General features: G+C 36.7%; 1 protein-coding gene across 2 annotated transcripts in view; it reads left to right on the forward strand.

The window, feature by feature from the left end:
• Window positions 1–16,935, forward strand: part of PLPPR4 (phospholipid phosphatase related 4) — a 40,242-nt gene that overhangs the window by 15,007 nt on the left and 8,300 nt on the right. For both annotated transcript variants that reach the window (XM_072834657.1, XM_072834658.1), the window contains 3 exons: window positions 6,155–6,340; window positions 13,389–13,518; window positions 15,696–15,891. In XM_072834657.1, coding sequence (XP_072690758.1) covers window positions 6,155–6,340; window positions 13,389–13,518; window positions 15,696–15,891 — 512 coding nt within the window. The remainder of the gene's footprint in view (window positions 1–6,154; window positions 6,341–13,388; window positions 13,519–15,695; window positions 15,892–16,935) is intronic.

Genomic DNA, 16,935 nt, shown 5'->3' on the forward strand with positions numbered 1-16,935 from the left:
ACATGAGTAGTATGAATATACACAATTATGTTCTTTGATTCTTGTGCCAATTATTCTTATGAAAAGCAAAGAAATTTCGCTCTGAAATTTCTTGTGCAAGTGTTGTTTAAATTATCTTGTAGCAATAATGCACAATTTTCCACCAGCAGCCTTGGCCCAGATTGGCATCTTACTCTTTTCTGACAGCTAAATTCTTTGATACCTAAGAGGCATCTTTACTTTTATATTTCCAGAACAGAACCTCGGATTTCTCTTACTCAATCTTCTCCCAGCCTTCCCTCTTTCCATAAATGATGCCACTGACCTGATTGCTCAAGCCTTGCATCCTTCAAATCAGCCTTTAGTGACCAGACCATCAACAAGTCCTGTCACTTCCGTCTCCTAAATCATATCCAGGTCGGGCAACTTCTCCACACTACACCTGCGTAAAAGCTGCCATCACGTCTTGCCTGGCTTACTGCAAGTGCCATGCAGCCACTAGCATGGATGCTCAGTGGGTGCAGAGAGTTTGCTCTTTTGTTTACTGCTGTCTTTCTCACTCGCAGAGCAGTGTCTAGTGCGTACAGTATATTCAAGAAGCATTTGCTGAGTTTTGATGAGTCTTCTAAATTTTCACCCTGCTTCTACTTTGACCCACTACAATCCATCCTCAACCCAACAGCCAGAGTGATGTTTGTAAAACAGATTTCAAGTCATATTACACCTCTGCTTAAATTCTCCAAAGCATTTCCAAATGTACTGTGAATAAACGATTAACTACGGCCACAGCCTTCAATTCTTTGCAAAGCTTGGCCCCAAGAGGCTCCACCTTTGACTTCTTACATCACTTCTCCCTTTTGACTCTGCCTTTTACCTGGTTTTTATATGTTCTTTCTTGCCACATCAAGTCTCTGCTTAAATGAAACCTTACTTAGGTAGGTCTTCTCTGATCTAAGGTAGCAATCCAGGCACTCAATTACCATAGCCATCTTTTTTTATCTTCTTTAGAGTATACACTCCTTCTTGTACCATATTTTTTAAATTTTTATCTGCCTTCCTTAGCTAGAACGAGATCTTTAGGAGAAGAAAGACTTTGTTTGATCCTATCTGTGTTCCCAGGACACAGAGCAAGGCCTAGTGCTTGCAGGCTCTCAGTAGATATTTGTTGAATAAATAAATAAACAAAGGAGCATTTAATATTATATATGTTAATTGGCCCTTTGCGACTATGATCCCACCAGTATAGGAGGATTTCATAAGACTCTACATTCCCGATGGCCATAAGAAAGGAAAAGAATGGAATTGACCTGTAATTACTCTAGGCCAAGAGCAAGGTAAACTCTCCCAAATGAGAAGGAGAGTTTGTTCTTATTATCAACATGCTAGAAGCAAATTAAGTTATCTGACCTAGATAAAATGTCATGATAGATTCCATAAAATGTTTTGCTAAAATTGATATCTATTGTCGATTTGTATTTTTTAAATAGGCCTCAAAAAATCAATATTATCTGGCAAATATAATCTTTTGAAACACATTTCTTTTGTTTGCCTTGTCCTCTAAAACTGTTGTAATTTTCTCTCAAGAATTGCTTCTACTATTTTTACTCACAAGTTCCTTAGCAGATGATAATTAGACGAATCAATCTCGTTTTTTTTGAAAACCATTTTCCTAATCTTCAGGTAATTTCTTTCCATCCTCTATATTGCTACATAAAAATAGGAAATTCACACTTTTTTCTTGGCTACAACATAACTAGAGAATAAAATTCTTAATGCCTGCCTATATGGATTTTTAAAAATATCTTTTTAAATCTCATTTTAAATGCAAACGAAAGATGTCTGTGATTTTATTATGTATATATATCAATTCTATATCTGTGCCCAAATTAGTGCATACCATCTGTTAAAGTTCTTCCATTCAAAAGGAAGTTTCGTTGATGAGTATTTCAAAAGATGATACTTCTGAAGATAAGTGTGTTAGAAGGAACCATTGTAATTTTTTTTAATTTAAATCCAATTTACCAGCATATAGTATAACACCAGTGCTCATCATATCACGTGCCCTCCTTAGTGCCCATCACCCAGTCACCCCATCCCCCTCACTACCTCCCCTTCTGCAGCCCTTTGTTTCCCAGAGTCAGGAGCCTCTCATAGTTTGTCTTCCTCTCTAATTTTTCCCACTCAGTTCCCTCTGCTTCCCTTATGGTCCCTTTCACTATTTCTTATATTCCACAAATTAATGAACCCATATGATAATTGTCTTTCTCCAACTGACTAATTTCACTCAGCATAATACCCTTCCAGTTCCATCCATGTTGATGTAAATGGTAGGTCTTCATCCTTTCTGGTGGCTGAGTAATATTCGGAAGCATTGTAATTTAATTCATTACATTGTCTGGTAGTAAAATATAGTATAGGACAACAGTGTATAAAACTACTTTTTCCACAAATACTATAAATATTTTGCTCAGATCATTCTTAAGAACAAATTGAAGGGTTCTGGGTGGCACAGTCAGATTAACGAGCTACCTTCAGCTCGGGTCCTGATCTCAGGGTCTTGGGACTGAACCCCACATCAGGCTCTCTGCTCAGCGGCAAATCTGCTTCTCCCTCTTCCTGACACTCCCTCTGCTTGTGTTCTCTCTCTCTCTCTCTATATATATATATTTATATGTATATGTATATATGTATATGTATATATAGCGGTTTACCGCTGCCTGCAGCCCAGGGTGTGATCCTGGAGACCCTGGATCGAGTCCCACGTCAGGCTCTCTGCATGAAGCCTGCTTCTCCCTCTGCCTGTGTCTCTGCCTCTCTCTCTCTCTCTCTCTCTCTCTCTCTCTGCATCTCTATGAATAAATAAATAAAATCTAATATATATATATATCCCTGTCTAACAAATAAAATTTAAAAAATGAAGTAGAATACAAAGAATAAAAGTTTTTTTTAAAAAAAAGCCAGAGAAGTACCAAAAAGAAGAAAAATATGACCATTATTCTGAAAACAGATGAGGGTCTTAAAATATGTTTCTATAGAACTGTAAAGGCTATTAATACATGGGTAGAAAAATGGTGTAGCTGGAAAAATGGGCAGTTTCAGGAAGACTGCTGTCTGCAATGACTAAGGTACATCACATTACTGAAGGAAATTATTTTCACTCAAAAAATTAATTTACTATATTTACATACATGCATATGTATTTGGAAGTCACTCTGATGTTTATTAGTGGAAATATAGAAATGAGTAAGATTAGGCCCCCACTTTAAGGAAATTTTCATTGAGAAGCAGAGCAAAGACTCCAACTAACCTATAGCAGATAACTATTATAAAGAACAGCATATAAAAATTTCCTGAAAAGAAGAACTAGGGAATTAAGAATGAGGAAATTACTCTCAAAAAGAATTACCATGTAAAGAATTATGAAAAAGGGGACACTTGACAAGTATATTACTAATAGTTATAGCAATAGCAATAATAATACTAACATTTATAAGCTATTCTTCATCCCAAGTATTGTTGAAATTACTTGCAGTGGCTCCTTTCATACTTTCAACTACCTGTGATGATGGGTACATACTGTCAATGTACTGATTTCATGGATAAGAAGACTGAGACTTAAGGAAAACATTTCCAAGTTCACATTGGTGGTAGTGAGTAGAAGAGCTGATATTAGAACCCCCTGGTTGCCTTGAAAACCATATGACCCCATTGGTTTGACTACAGTATGTGGAATTCAGAGTGTCCCTTCCTGTTTATACATTCACATGTACACACACAGACACATGCACACTATAGGACTAGAACTCTCATTTCATAGCTATATCTTCATTGGTACAGTTAAGCAAATTCTAAAGTAATCATCCACAAAATTCAATGCCAAATAATGTCTTTCCTAGAGAAGATTTGCTTAATTTTCAGATTAGACATTTTGACTAAGTCTTGTTCACTTTTCTGCAGAAGACATCAAACACTTCACTGGAGCAGTAGTATCTTAAACTGAGATGATCAAACGTCTTTTAGGTGGGCATTAGGGGTCTCAGATCTGATTCCCATTTACAAAATATCTTTGTAAGATCTAAAATATGAACTAAAGGCATCAGGGAAAGAGGAAAGAAGATGGGTCATCAAATCTGGTTTAAAAGTGAAATACTTAACATTCACATTAATGGAGGGAAGACTTTTACTGACTTCATGGAGTCAATACTTTTAAGATAATGTCTATTTATGTTAAACTGATACATATTTTTGGGGATCCCTGTGTGGCGCAGCGGTTTGGCGCCTGCCTTTGGCCCAGGGCGTGATCCTGGAGACCCGGGATCGAATCCTATGTCGGGGTCCCGGTGCATGGAGCCTGCTTCTCCCTCTGCCTGTGTCTCTGCGTCTCTCTCTCTCTCTGTGACTATCATAAATAAATAAAAACTAAAAAAAATTTAAAAACTGATACATATTTTTAATTAAAAATTTGCAAGTAAGACCTTTAATTAGAACTTTAAGCTAAACCGCCCTCCCGCCATTAATTGATGCTAGTTGTATTTCATTATCCTAAAACTAATATCATTTTTGAAAAAAAAGAAAAGCATAGAATAGTGGTTAAGAAATAAGACTTTGGAGCTCCAATCCATGGGCTCAAAATCTGCCACTTACTAGAGGAGACGGAACAGAAAATTGGCTGGTACATAGTAAGTGCTATATGCATTATTTGTTAAATTAAAACTAAAATATATTTAAGTGGATTTACATGAAAAATCTCCATCACACACATGCAGTGCAAAGCTGGTCGACACTCAAAGCTCCTATGCGTGTATTACAGGAAAGGGAATGGTGAGGAGAAATGATCAGATGTTTGAGTGATCAAATGATCGTGGGTTCTAATGAGAGAAATGTGAGTGTTTTGGTGTACTTTTTGTTCTATTGGAAAGTATCAATCTGAATAACAGGAGGACAATGCCAGATTAATCTCTCTATATAATTAGTTTTTCTAATAAACCTAATTCTCACCTCATTACAAAAAGACTCTTGAGAAGAGGAGGCATAATGTTGTTTTCTAAATTTGGTGTTGTTTTTTTTTTTTAACTGAACAACCAGATACCACAGATGGTCAAGAATGTCTTCATCAAAAATCTGCCCTGTTTAGTCAAATAAATATTGTATCCTCTACAAGTAACAAAGTCTTAAGCTAAACAATTCTTAATACATGTGTGATATAAGTTTTCAGATTCTGAAAGTATTTATTGCAGTATTAAATTATTAAATGATGTACTACATGCCCATCATGTGCCAGAAACAATACTATGCCCTAACTCAGCAAAAAATAAATATCCCTGGAAAACTCACTTCATGGTTCATGTACCTCAGTGGGAGATGGAGACAGAGTGATGAAAAATAAACAGGTGAATTTCAGTTAATGACCACAAAGAAAAAAAAAGCGAGATGGTAGAAGGTTAGAGAGGGAAGGATGGATCAAGTCTTCCTTCATTAGAAAGTACAGGAAGTCATCATTAAATGATGAAAAGAAGCCAGTCATACAAAGAGCCAGAGGAAGAGCACAAAAAAAAGGAATGGCAAATGTGAAGGTAGAAGTGAATTAGACTATTTAGGAAAAGCGTGGAATTTTAGGAAAAGTGTGGAAACCAACTAGATATGGTGGGCAGGCGTTTGGGGCGTTGTATAAATATCCTACAAGAAGATGGAAGAGAAGAGAAAGAAAAGAAAAAAAGATGAAACAAGAGTCAGTCCATGCAGAAATTTATATTCCATGATATGACATTTGAATATTATTCAAGTAGAATGGAAGGTACTAGAATGATTAAGATAGGGAAGGATGTGACTGAAAATATTTTCCAAAGACCCTTTGGTTTGCTGAGTGGATAGTGGATAGGTGGGGGGGGGGGGGGGGGAGGAAAAGTGAAAGTACAACACCAGTTAGGAGGTTGATCCGGGAGCAAGGGTGAGGGACAACGGCATGGGCTCATAGCAGGCTGGTAACAGAGGTCGGTGAATTAGAGATATGTTCTGAAAGCAGAAGCCGTAGTGCTTATGAAGGTTTTAACTCTGAGATTGGAGAAGAGTGGTGAGAGAAGGGGAGATCGTCATTTGTTTCTACTTAAAGATGCACTGATCCTATGTGTGACATGTGCACAATAATAAATTGCTCTTCTACATCCTTCCTTCTCAGTTGCCTATATTGGCATCATCGGTGGTTAGCCTGTATTTCCTTGAACTCACCGATGTCTTCAAACCCGTGCACTCTGGATTTAGCTGCTATGACCGGAGTCTTAGCATGCCGTATATTGAACCAACCCAGGAGGCAATTCCATTCCTCATGTTGCTGAGTTTGGCTTTTGCTGGACCTGCAATTACGGTAAGAACTGCCCCCCAATGATGTTTGTCAGTCTACAAAAACTAAGAATGACCATGTTTGTGTAATAAACGCGTTAAAAACAAAAAGTAGAACTTGAAATCTTGAAACAGAAAGATCATGTCTTTGAGATATTGTGAAAACGACATGTGACTTAATAGTTGAAAATCACTGGCAATAAAAGTTAAGATTGGGTCGCCTGGATAGCTCACCGGTTGAGTGTCTGCCTTCGGCTCAGGTCCTGATCCTGGGTTCCGGAATCGAGTCCCACCTTGGGTTCCTCGCAGGGAGCCTGCTTCTCCCTCTGCCTGTGTTTCTGCCTCTCTGTCTCTCTGTGTCTCTCATGAATAAATAAATAAAATCTTTAAAAATAAATAAATAAAAGTTAAGATTATATAATTACAAACTTGATGGGTCTCTAATGTTCAGTTTTATAAATCGTTCTCAAAAATGTTTGTGACTACATAATTCTCCTTGAATAGCTAGTATGACATTTCTGATATGCTCCCTAATTAATGTGTTGATTTGGTATCTGAAGTCTGGAAAGCTGGAGGGGAAAAACAAATAATTATATAGCCAAGAACTTTCTTCTCACAAGGCATGTTGATATCACTTACAGCTAGATTTTTTTTACTGGATTAGCACTTTTTATTGATTATGAGCACTGAACATCAACAATTATAAAGTAGAAAGGGCATGATTCACATTCCTGGCATGTTGGTGCACACAGGCACGCACACACAAAAATAAAATACTTTAGATGCAAAACAAGCATTTGCATTTTTAAATATATACTATAAAGAAATGCCCTAACCTACTGAAATTAAATTTAAAACATAGTTATTTTTAGTTTGCTAACTTACACATTATGAATAAATGCATTTTCATTAATTCATTAATAAATAAGACTGGACAAGCCTTTCTACCATCTCTTCTGCCCCCAAAATCCTACATAAAGGACAAGGAACATGTTTCAAGGTTAATAATATTTATTTCTACCAGTAAAAGCCCTTAGTTTGCTTTTATCATGCTCATGAATGTCAGAGGAAGTGGTTATTAAATGAAAAGCTGTATTTGAATGGAAGTTTTACAAGATTCCCTAATGAATTGGCCAATTCTGGTTCAGCACATCAGCAATTTTAGAAAAATCTGTGCATAGACCTTCCAAATTCTATACTTTTATGTATCTATGAATTTGTTTTTTTTAAATTTCCCGTGTTAAATAATTATAGCATATGTTTACACACCAAATAAATTATATAAAATATTCTCAGAAGATAAAAATCAGAACTTAATATTCCATAGAACTTTATCAGACTTAAAAGTTCTCAAAATACTTTGTAAATTAATGAGTTATTTGAACTCCAGTTAACCCCAGGGTGACTGGAACTATTAATGATGTGCTTGGAAATAGCTGAGACTCAAACTTATAAAACATATTTAAAGTGCAGTATTGCTCAGAATAATAGCATTTTCCTATCATTTCTCTAATGACTTACTAAAAAATCCATATCATCAGTCATCTGACAAGAGCAAAAAGAATATATGCTTTAAACTATTACACCAGGAAGCATTTCTCCTAGTTGGGGTGTAATCCCCAAATTTATTATAATAGAATACTTGAAATAAAATTCTGTACAAATGTTCATGACTGTGTTGATATTAAATACAAGACCATTTGATATTTAATCATTTAAATAATTTTCTCTTCATATATCCAGAAGCCTTTCTTCCCTAGGGTATTTTATTACGTTTTTAAGAAAGCGAGTCTAATTGTAGCACTTGCTGCTGGAACCGTTTATCTCACACTGATCCCTTTGCTAACACTGTTACATGTCTTGGGAACAATGACCTTGGCCTCAACACTGTGTTCCTGCCGCTGTGACTCCTTCATTTCCTTAATAAATATTCAACATGCAATTTAAGGGTGTTTTCTGGGGCTTCTGGCCAAAGCTTTCTTTCTTGAGCCCTGAGAAATGACAGGGCAAATCTGAACCTGGAAATCCAGTGCCAATCCCCCCACAAAGGACCCACTAAATCTAGGGATCTCTACAGGGCCTCCAGAGTGGCTGCATGCCTCCTAATGAAACAAAAGGCAAACTAGGAAACTATTTATACTCTGGGGTCCCTAAATTCCCTCCTATCACTTAGAGCTCTGTGACACTCCAGGGTGTCAGTGGTTCTTTTCTTCCACACTGGGTTTGTAGCTCTGGGGTAAACACACAGTGGAAAACCAAATCCTGACTTTACTCACATCTAATACTGCTTTCACACCTTTCTCCCAGATATATATCATACTTCTTCCAGACTTCTTTCCAATTCCATTTTCTCCTCTATCTTTAAGGACTTATCCCAAAACATTCATTTTCTCAACATTGGTCTTATAGAGTCTATAGTCTCCTTGTCCTGGACCCATAATTCTGTCTCTAATCTTACTACATAGTTACTATTCTAATCTCCTCCTCTTTTCCTGAAAGTGAAAAATAACAAGTAGACTCTCATTGTCAACCATCAAGGATACTCTGCTTTCTTTTTATCTATATTCTAGGATAAACCTGTTGCAAAATGGGGTGGTGAGTGGAGGAGGAAAAGCAAGAGGAGTCCTTCATTTTGAAATGATTTTTAAAGCCCACCTCTGATAGGCATTAAGGAGGGCACTTGATGTGATGAGCAGTGGGTGTTACATGTAACTGGTGAATCACTAAATCCTACACCTGAGACTAATAATACACTATATGTTAACTAAATTGAATTTAAATTAAAAAAAAAACTTTTTTAAAGCCCATTTTTATGAGGAGAGGCATTTCCTGCTCTCATCCATTCACTTGGAGAGAAGACCATGTAAAACAAAAGACCTCATGTCAGCAATAGTCTCTTTAAAAGAATCTTTATATGAACAAAAGAAGATCAACTGATTTTTGATACAGGCATTTAAATATAAATCACTTTGTGTTTGCTTTTCAGATTTTTAAAAAAATGCTTGGAGAGATATTTTAAAAATAACTTGTCTTCGTGATGTTGTACCAGAAACTGTAAAAATTCCTTTCGTGTCTGTGAAATACATTTTCTTATATCTCTGAAATTGCCCTTAAAATGGAAAATTTCATCCTTAATATTCCCTTTTCATTTACTTTAAAGTGATAATGAAATAAGTATTTTGTTCAGTCCTTTGGAGATTGTATCTCCAGGAAAACAAAATAGGACATCGTAAATCTTCATGAAGTCTATATGAATAGAAAAAAACATACACTTTCTCATCCCTGGAAGTACATTTTTATTACAAATTTTTTTCATTTGTTTTTACTGAAGTTCGATTTGCCAACATATAGTATAACACCCAGTGCTCATCCCATCAAGTGCCCTCCTCAGTACCAGTCACCCAGTTACCCAAACCCCCCACCCACCTCCCCTTCTGCAACCCTTTGTTCATTTCCCAAAGTTAAGAGTCTTTCAAGGTTTGTCTCCCTCTCTAATTTTTAAAAGATAAATATATCTAACCTGATGGGAGAATTCTATTGGATTTTGATTATAGTTCTTAGTTTTATGACAATCAAAATGTACAATATTAAATGTATTAGGGTTTCCAAAAAGATATTCAACTGGGATCCCTGGGTGGCTCAGCGGGTTAGCACCTGCCTTCGGGCCAGAACATGATCCTGGAGTCCCGGGATCGAGTCCCACATCGGGCTCCCTGCATGGAGCCTGCTTCTTCTCCCTCTGCCTGTGTCCCTGTGTCTCTCTCTGTGTCTCTCATGAATAAGTAAATAAAATCTTTAAAAAAAAGATATTCAACTGCATATTTAAACACTGAAGATACTACTATAAATATTATACTTTTTGTCATTTTCTTTTGTTGGTTTCACAAGAAAGATTTCTTTGATTGTGACCTCTCCCTGTGGTGGCTAGGGCCATGTCCATATGATTAATAAAAAGAAATCTATTTCTCACCATGTCTCCCCCACAGCAGAGTCACTTCAGAATCTCTTCCAAAAACCCACCCAAGATATTCAACAAGAAAAAAAAATATTTTTTGGCCTGTGTACAGATAAAATAGGATACTGTGAAAAGATGCTTGTCACAGACTGTTTTCTATTTGCAAATGACAAAAGCAACAAATAATTTTGTCAGAGCCTAAACTCTGAAACCATATTTGAGCACAACAGCTTGCCATTCAGAATGAGGAAACAAGCAGAAGCATTTAGAAATACATCAGGAAGCATCTCCCTTCCCCCTAAGGAGAATTCCTTCGTTAGACAAAATTGAACCACTTTGAAAATTCATGCAGTGACATATAGATCAAGGTTAAGTGAATAGAACTGTGAGGAGAAAATTGATGCATTTCCTAGAGAGGACAGTTGGGTGATGTCAAAATAATGACAAGAAACCTTGATCCATAATCAAGCCAAATAGTATTAAAGAACTCTCTTGACATATGAGTTCTAAGCATATTAAACAACTAAAATAAAACTCCTGAAATCTCAAGGTCATTTGAGATAATGGCTATTGTGTTGTATGATAAGACATATTTCCCTAATGGCACTACACAAATAAAATCTTATATAATTTAGCATTCCTGGTCAAAGTATGCATCATTACATACATAATTGAAGAGAAGGGAAAATTATTCTCAGGATTATTTTTGAGGAAGTGAAGATGAAATCATCTTTTAACCATACAGCAATGCATTTCAGAAGTGAGCGGTTAATTTTCTTTGAAATGATGAATTTGAGATAAACATTATCTTACTCTATGAGTGTGTATAGTACGTCACATCTCTCTATGCTGAATATAGGACCGATTGTGTTTCCAGGTCTAACTTAAAATGATAATGTAGGATGATATTTTTCAAGAAGTATAAAGAGCTAATTCACTCTTCAATGATTTGAAAAAAAAAAAAAAACATGTTTTGATGATTTCTATACAATGGATCTTAAGGATGTTTATCACGTTTGCCACGTGATTTTCACACGTGTGGTTATTGGTAGAGTTCCATTAAGGATGTTTATCACGTTTGCCACATGATTTTCACACGTGTGGTTATTGGTAGAGTTCCATTAATAAAGTTATTTTTATACAAATTAAGATTCTTTATAATTGCACACATACCACAATACCAACAGAACTAAGTATAGCAGACTGAACATTCAAAACAGAAGACTTCCTGCCATTAGTTTACAAGAACTGTAATCTTAAATACTTGATAAAATATAAGTTAAGCTAGTAATGAGAACTGGGAAGTTTATCTAGGGAAATTTGTTTGAGCCCCTTATCTTGACTATGACCTTGAAAGAGACTGCAGTGTCTCCAAAACTTGACTTTTCTCAGCTCCAAACATTTCTACCAATCAATATCACATTTCATAATAATCCCTTAGGCACAATGATCTTAAATATTTGAACTTTTAAATAAATAAAACTCATAATTTCAAATCTTGCTATTCTTATATACCATAACTAACAGCCGGAATGCCCAGGATAATTAGCCAACCAGAATCCCAAAGTGAAGGTAACAAACACAAGTCCTATGATGCCAGGCATTGTGTCAGATGGTGAGAATTAAAGGTAAATGAGAAATGTCCCTCCCCTCAGGGGGTTTTGGTCTAGTGAGAGACAAACAAATGAACAGTTGAAGTGCACTTTAACCAAGCTATGCTAAAAAGGAGGGATGAGATGCTAGGGAAGCTAGGAAGGGGACATAATTCAATTTAGGGTGCCGTAGGATGTTTCAAGGAAAACTTCCTGAAGGAAATAATGCCTAACTATATTGGGTCCCTTCTTTGATGTCCTATGTCCTAGAATCCAATAGCAAATACACTTTTCTTTATCTTAAAATCTTTACCTGATATGTTAATCCTTCTAATACTACAGTATGACATTGTCCATTGTAAACACATTTTCTTTTCTTTCTTTCTTTCTTTCTTTCTTTCTTTCTTTCTTTCTTTCTTTCTTTCTTTCTTTCTTTCTTTCTTTCTTTTTCCTTCCTTCCTTCCTTCCTTCCTTCCTTCCTTTCTTCCTTCCTTCCTTTTTTTTGAAAGAAAGAGAGAGAAAGCACAGGGTGGGGAGAAGTAGAGGGAGAGGGAGGGAGAGAATCTTAGAATCTCCGTGCCCAGCACAGAGCCTGGCGTTGGAGCCCTGCCTCACAATCCTGTGATCATGACCTGATGCCAAAATCAAGAGTCAGAGGCTCCACCGACTGAGCCACCCAGGGACCCCTGCAAACACATTTTCTAATCTTATACCTAAGAAGTAGTGACCTGCTTACCTAAATTCTCATGTAATCTGCATTCTCCAGCAAAATAGCTGCCAGCCACATGTGGCTATTTCCATGTTGTCTAAACTGATTTAAATTTTTAAATACTGAATTAAATGCAGTGAAGTGAAATTAACAATTTACCTCCTCAGTTGTAGTAGCTAAAGTTCAAGGCTCCATAGCCACATGTGGGTAGTAGCAGCCCTATCGGACAGGATGGAAATATTTTCACCATCACAGAAATTTTTATTGGACAGCTTGGCATTAGATAACACCTTTCTAACTTCATGCATGGCTTCCATGGGTCGAACTTTCTGTTCAATTCTGAACTGGTTTATTGAAACAATATGTTAGTAAAATTTCCTAATCCTAGCCCTGGTGCTTACTTTATTTCTCCTCGATCTCACCAGCCATCATGTTTTTGTGCTTTAAGAGATGAAATGCCAAGACTCTAAGAGTTAGGCAGAGTCAGTCATCGTGCAATTAGTCAATTAGGCATCATCCCTGCATGTTGTTGAGCAAAGGGCCAAAGATTGAGTGCTGCAACAGCATGAAAATGCTAGGATAATATCACACCCTTGGCCAGTACATAGGTACCCAGAAGATCCAACCAGTGCTCTCTACAGTGTTCTGATTGCTTCTTCTCACTACTCCCTCAACTACTCAGGAGACATTGCTCACATCTCTAACACTTTTAAGAAAAAGACATCTGTACCTTGTTGAACTGATGATGTGTTAAGAGATAACTTGGAATTCATTTGTACCCATTGAGTCCATTCTGAACACTATCCTGTCTTTGCAGATTATGGTAGGGGAAGGAATTCTCTACTGTTGCCTGTCCAAAAGAAGAAATGGGGTTGGACTGGAGCCCAACATCAATGCCGGAGGCTGCAATTTCAACTCCTTCCTTAGAAGAGCTGTCAGATTTGTTGGTGGGTGTGGGGAACCACAAAGAAAGGAAATGTTTTTTTTAATAGAAATGTTATATTTAATTACAGATATTAAATCTTTAAAGCTATAATTTAAATGTATAATTTCGGGTACATGATGAGTTTTACATTATACAAAAAAACGTTAAAACAGTAAGATTTGGGCTTTGTATCTGTAATGTGTTATTTACAGCTATAGTCCTTGTTTTGAGAGCTAACCCGCCATGCATTTCAGTATATTTCTGGTCTTAGCTGTAGTTAAAGCATAAATTTAGTTTAAAATGGTTTCTCTGGATGTGTGTTCATTTTTGAAAGTGGAGAATAAATGTCAGCAATGTCCTAATGGCCATTAGGAATGGATAACTCTTCAGAAATTAGTTTAGCCACATCAGTGATTCCATTTCAATTCTCTTGGACTGCTCATCCAGAAGTTACTGCACATGGAAATGTCACCATAGAGAACCAAATTGTGGTTATTTTTCCTTAGTTATAGCCTCTAACTTTACTCCTATTTTTTATGAGATCTATAGAAAATCAGCATCCGAATCTAACCGTTATCTAAACTCTCATCTCTTGATTAGCATATGACCATCTTAATGTTAGAATCACAGGCCTTTTGGCTTTTTTAGCTGAATTGAGAAGTCAAAACACAGTATATGACATCAGTATGAATGTTTTACATTCATTCCCAGGAAGTCAGTAAAAAACTACTTCACCTGTAACCTCTCAGCTCAAAAGAATAGGTGATTAAAAAAAAAAAAAAGAATAGGTAATTTCATTTACTATCTAGAAGGTAATTAAATGCAACCTTCTCTCCTGCTAGAGGAAAAGTCTGGTCTAAAAATTATGCATTAGACTCTGTTCTGCTAAGCAAGGTTCTTGGATGTGGTAATCCAAGAACAGACCCCTTAGCACAAACTGAGGCAAGGAAAGAAATCTTTAGGACATATAGCTGATCTCAGACAAAAACTTCCCCAAGGCTGTGAAAAGCCTCGTGCCTGTAAGGATGGTCCATCCTACCCTAGAGAACAGTGTCCCAGAGTCAGCAACTCCATTCTCCGTGGGTCTGGAGATTGTCATGGATGGGTTTCCCCACTAAAGCATACTCCTCTCCAAGACCTTACATGCTGCTAGGAATCAAAATATAGAAATGAAGGTCCTATGTCTTGAATCCCAGGTGAGAGGATGGAGAAGAAATTGGGAGAGTAGTTGCTAGGTGGGGATAAGCAGAAAAGGAAAGTGGAAACCAGGGTAATGGGCAGGCCAGCAAATGTGGTCTGGAGGATTCTACTGATGAATTTCTCAGCTGCCTCTTGCATTGATTTCTATGAGCAAATCATGAGTCAGAATCCAGACTGTCAAGTCAGAGTGAATTCAGAGTGTCAAGACAATGTAAAGGAAGCTGGCAAGTTCAGATTATGTGTATGTGAGCAGAACTTAGCTCCCACGCAAGGGACTTGGAGCAGGAATGGAGTTTGAGTGTACAACCTGCATCAGAGTTTGTGGGTTTATGTTTTGAGACTGGCCCCCAGGAGACAAAAGAAAGAATTTGCACAGGGAGATACGAGAACATCATCTCTGAATTCCAAATATGCAGGAAGTCTTCCATAGCCCTGTACCCAATAGATGATGATTATTTCCATGACAGGACCCACCTGCCCTCTTCGCTGTTTTAATGAGTATTCCTGGTATGACTGCAGCTTGTAGTGAGTTGGAACCAGTTCTGCAGGGTTTGGCAACTGAGGCTGGAGTCAGGAAGTACTGGGGAAAGAGCCCTGAAAGCTCAGACATGCTAAGCAATTTTAAATAATTTTGAATTTTCCTTCATTGCCCATATTTAATCCTTCTCAAATCACACAATTGGTCACCTTTACATGTCCCAGGTGTGTGACAAGCGACCTATGGTAATAATATTAAGAATGGGTCCTATTTTTACCAAAGTGATGAAAGTACCTCAAATGACGACCTTGGAGACACTCACTGCCCTTATTTTGGCAATGAGTATCTGGTTTAAAGGTTTAGAAATCTCCTATACTAATTTTCTCTAAATAAACTCAGAGAAAATGATCTCAACAGATTTGCAGGTCACCACGGAAATGTATAATAAACATGGTTGGTGACGGCACAGCATCAGCATGAAGCACTAACTTGATCACAATTTCTTTTCCTTTTGCTTATAGGTGTTCATGTGTTTGGACTGTGCTCTACGGCTCTCATTACAGATATCATACAGCTCTCCACAGGGTATCAGGCACCATACTTTCTGACCGTGTGCAAGCCGAACTACACCTCTCTGAATGTGTCTTGTAAAGAAAATTCCTATATTGTAGAAGATATTTGCTCAGGATCTGACCTTACAGTTATCAACAGTGGCAGGTTAGAAATTGAGATTTTGAAACTTCCTGTGTCAGTGTTTTCATTGTACATGAATAGCGTGGCGTATTGTTTTAGGCTTACATTTGTCAGTCATAATGATTTTGGTTTGCTTTTTTCTTTTCTGTGTTTTTAATTCAGTGATTCCCTTAGTTATACCATAGAAACTCTTTGGTGGCTCATTCCAAATCCTTCTGTCTCACAAATTTCAGCCTCATATTCTTGCCACTAATCTTCATATCATCAGATCCTTTCATGTTTTCTGATCTACTACTTATGGTTTTAGGATATCACAATTAGTTTCTTTTAGGATGTTTACAATTAGTCATGACTTATAGTCAATACGCATTCCTTAAGTGGAAAACTAAGCATCAATATCTTATCTCCACTATGTGCTTTATTTTTTAAAAATCATGTGAATTTTCTTTCTGGTAGAGTTTTCTACATACATCTTCTTTGCATAAACCCAGAAGATCAGTATAGCTTCTAACCTTGCATTTTAGAAAATAAAAGACAGAGAAATTCAAGAAAATACCAATGCATTAAGTTTTTTTCAGTCAGTAAAGTAAAAGTTAAACTTTTTTGGCAAGAGATAATGTTTTGGAAGTTCAAAAGAAATAAATTACAGAAGGACGAAGGGCAATAAGTGATTGCTATAAGAATTGCATTTGTCATTCAGTGAGTTCCCAAAATTGTTTTGAGTCGAAAATAAGTAAGTACCCTTGAAGAAGCAGACCTGATATTATGTAATTATACACATTCAAGTTCTCATGGTCCATTCAATAATTTTGAAGCTACCTTTAAGACCTATGTCCTCTATTCTTTCTCAGTCTTTTTACATATCTTGTCTGTGTTAAGTGGTAATCCTTTTTCTTGGGTACCAAATAATTAGGAAAACATTAATATAACTGAGTTTTATCTTTTTTAACCTTTTTTTTTAACCATTAAAAGAAATATTTGGGTTTTTTTCTTTCGCCTGTCCTTTTCAGTGTCTCTTCCATATCCTGTGTTCCACCTCTCCTACCTTGCTTCTTAAATCATTTAACT

The sequence above is a fragment of the Canis lupus genome, chromosome 8 (genome assembly GCF_048164855.1).
Source record: "Canis lupus baileyi chromosome 8, mCanLup2.hap1, whole genome shotgun sequence".
NCBI classification, from domain to species: Eukaryota; Metazoa; Chordata; class Mammalia; order Carnivora; family Canidae; genus Canis; species Canis lupus.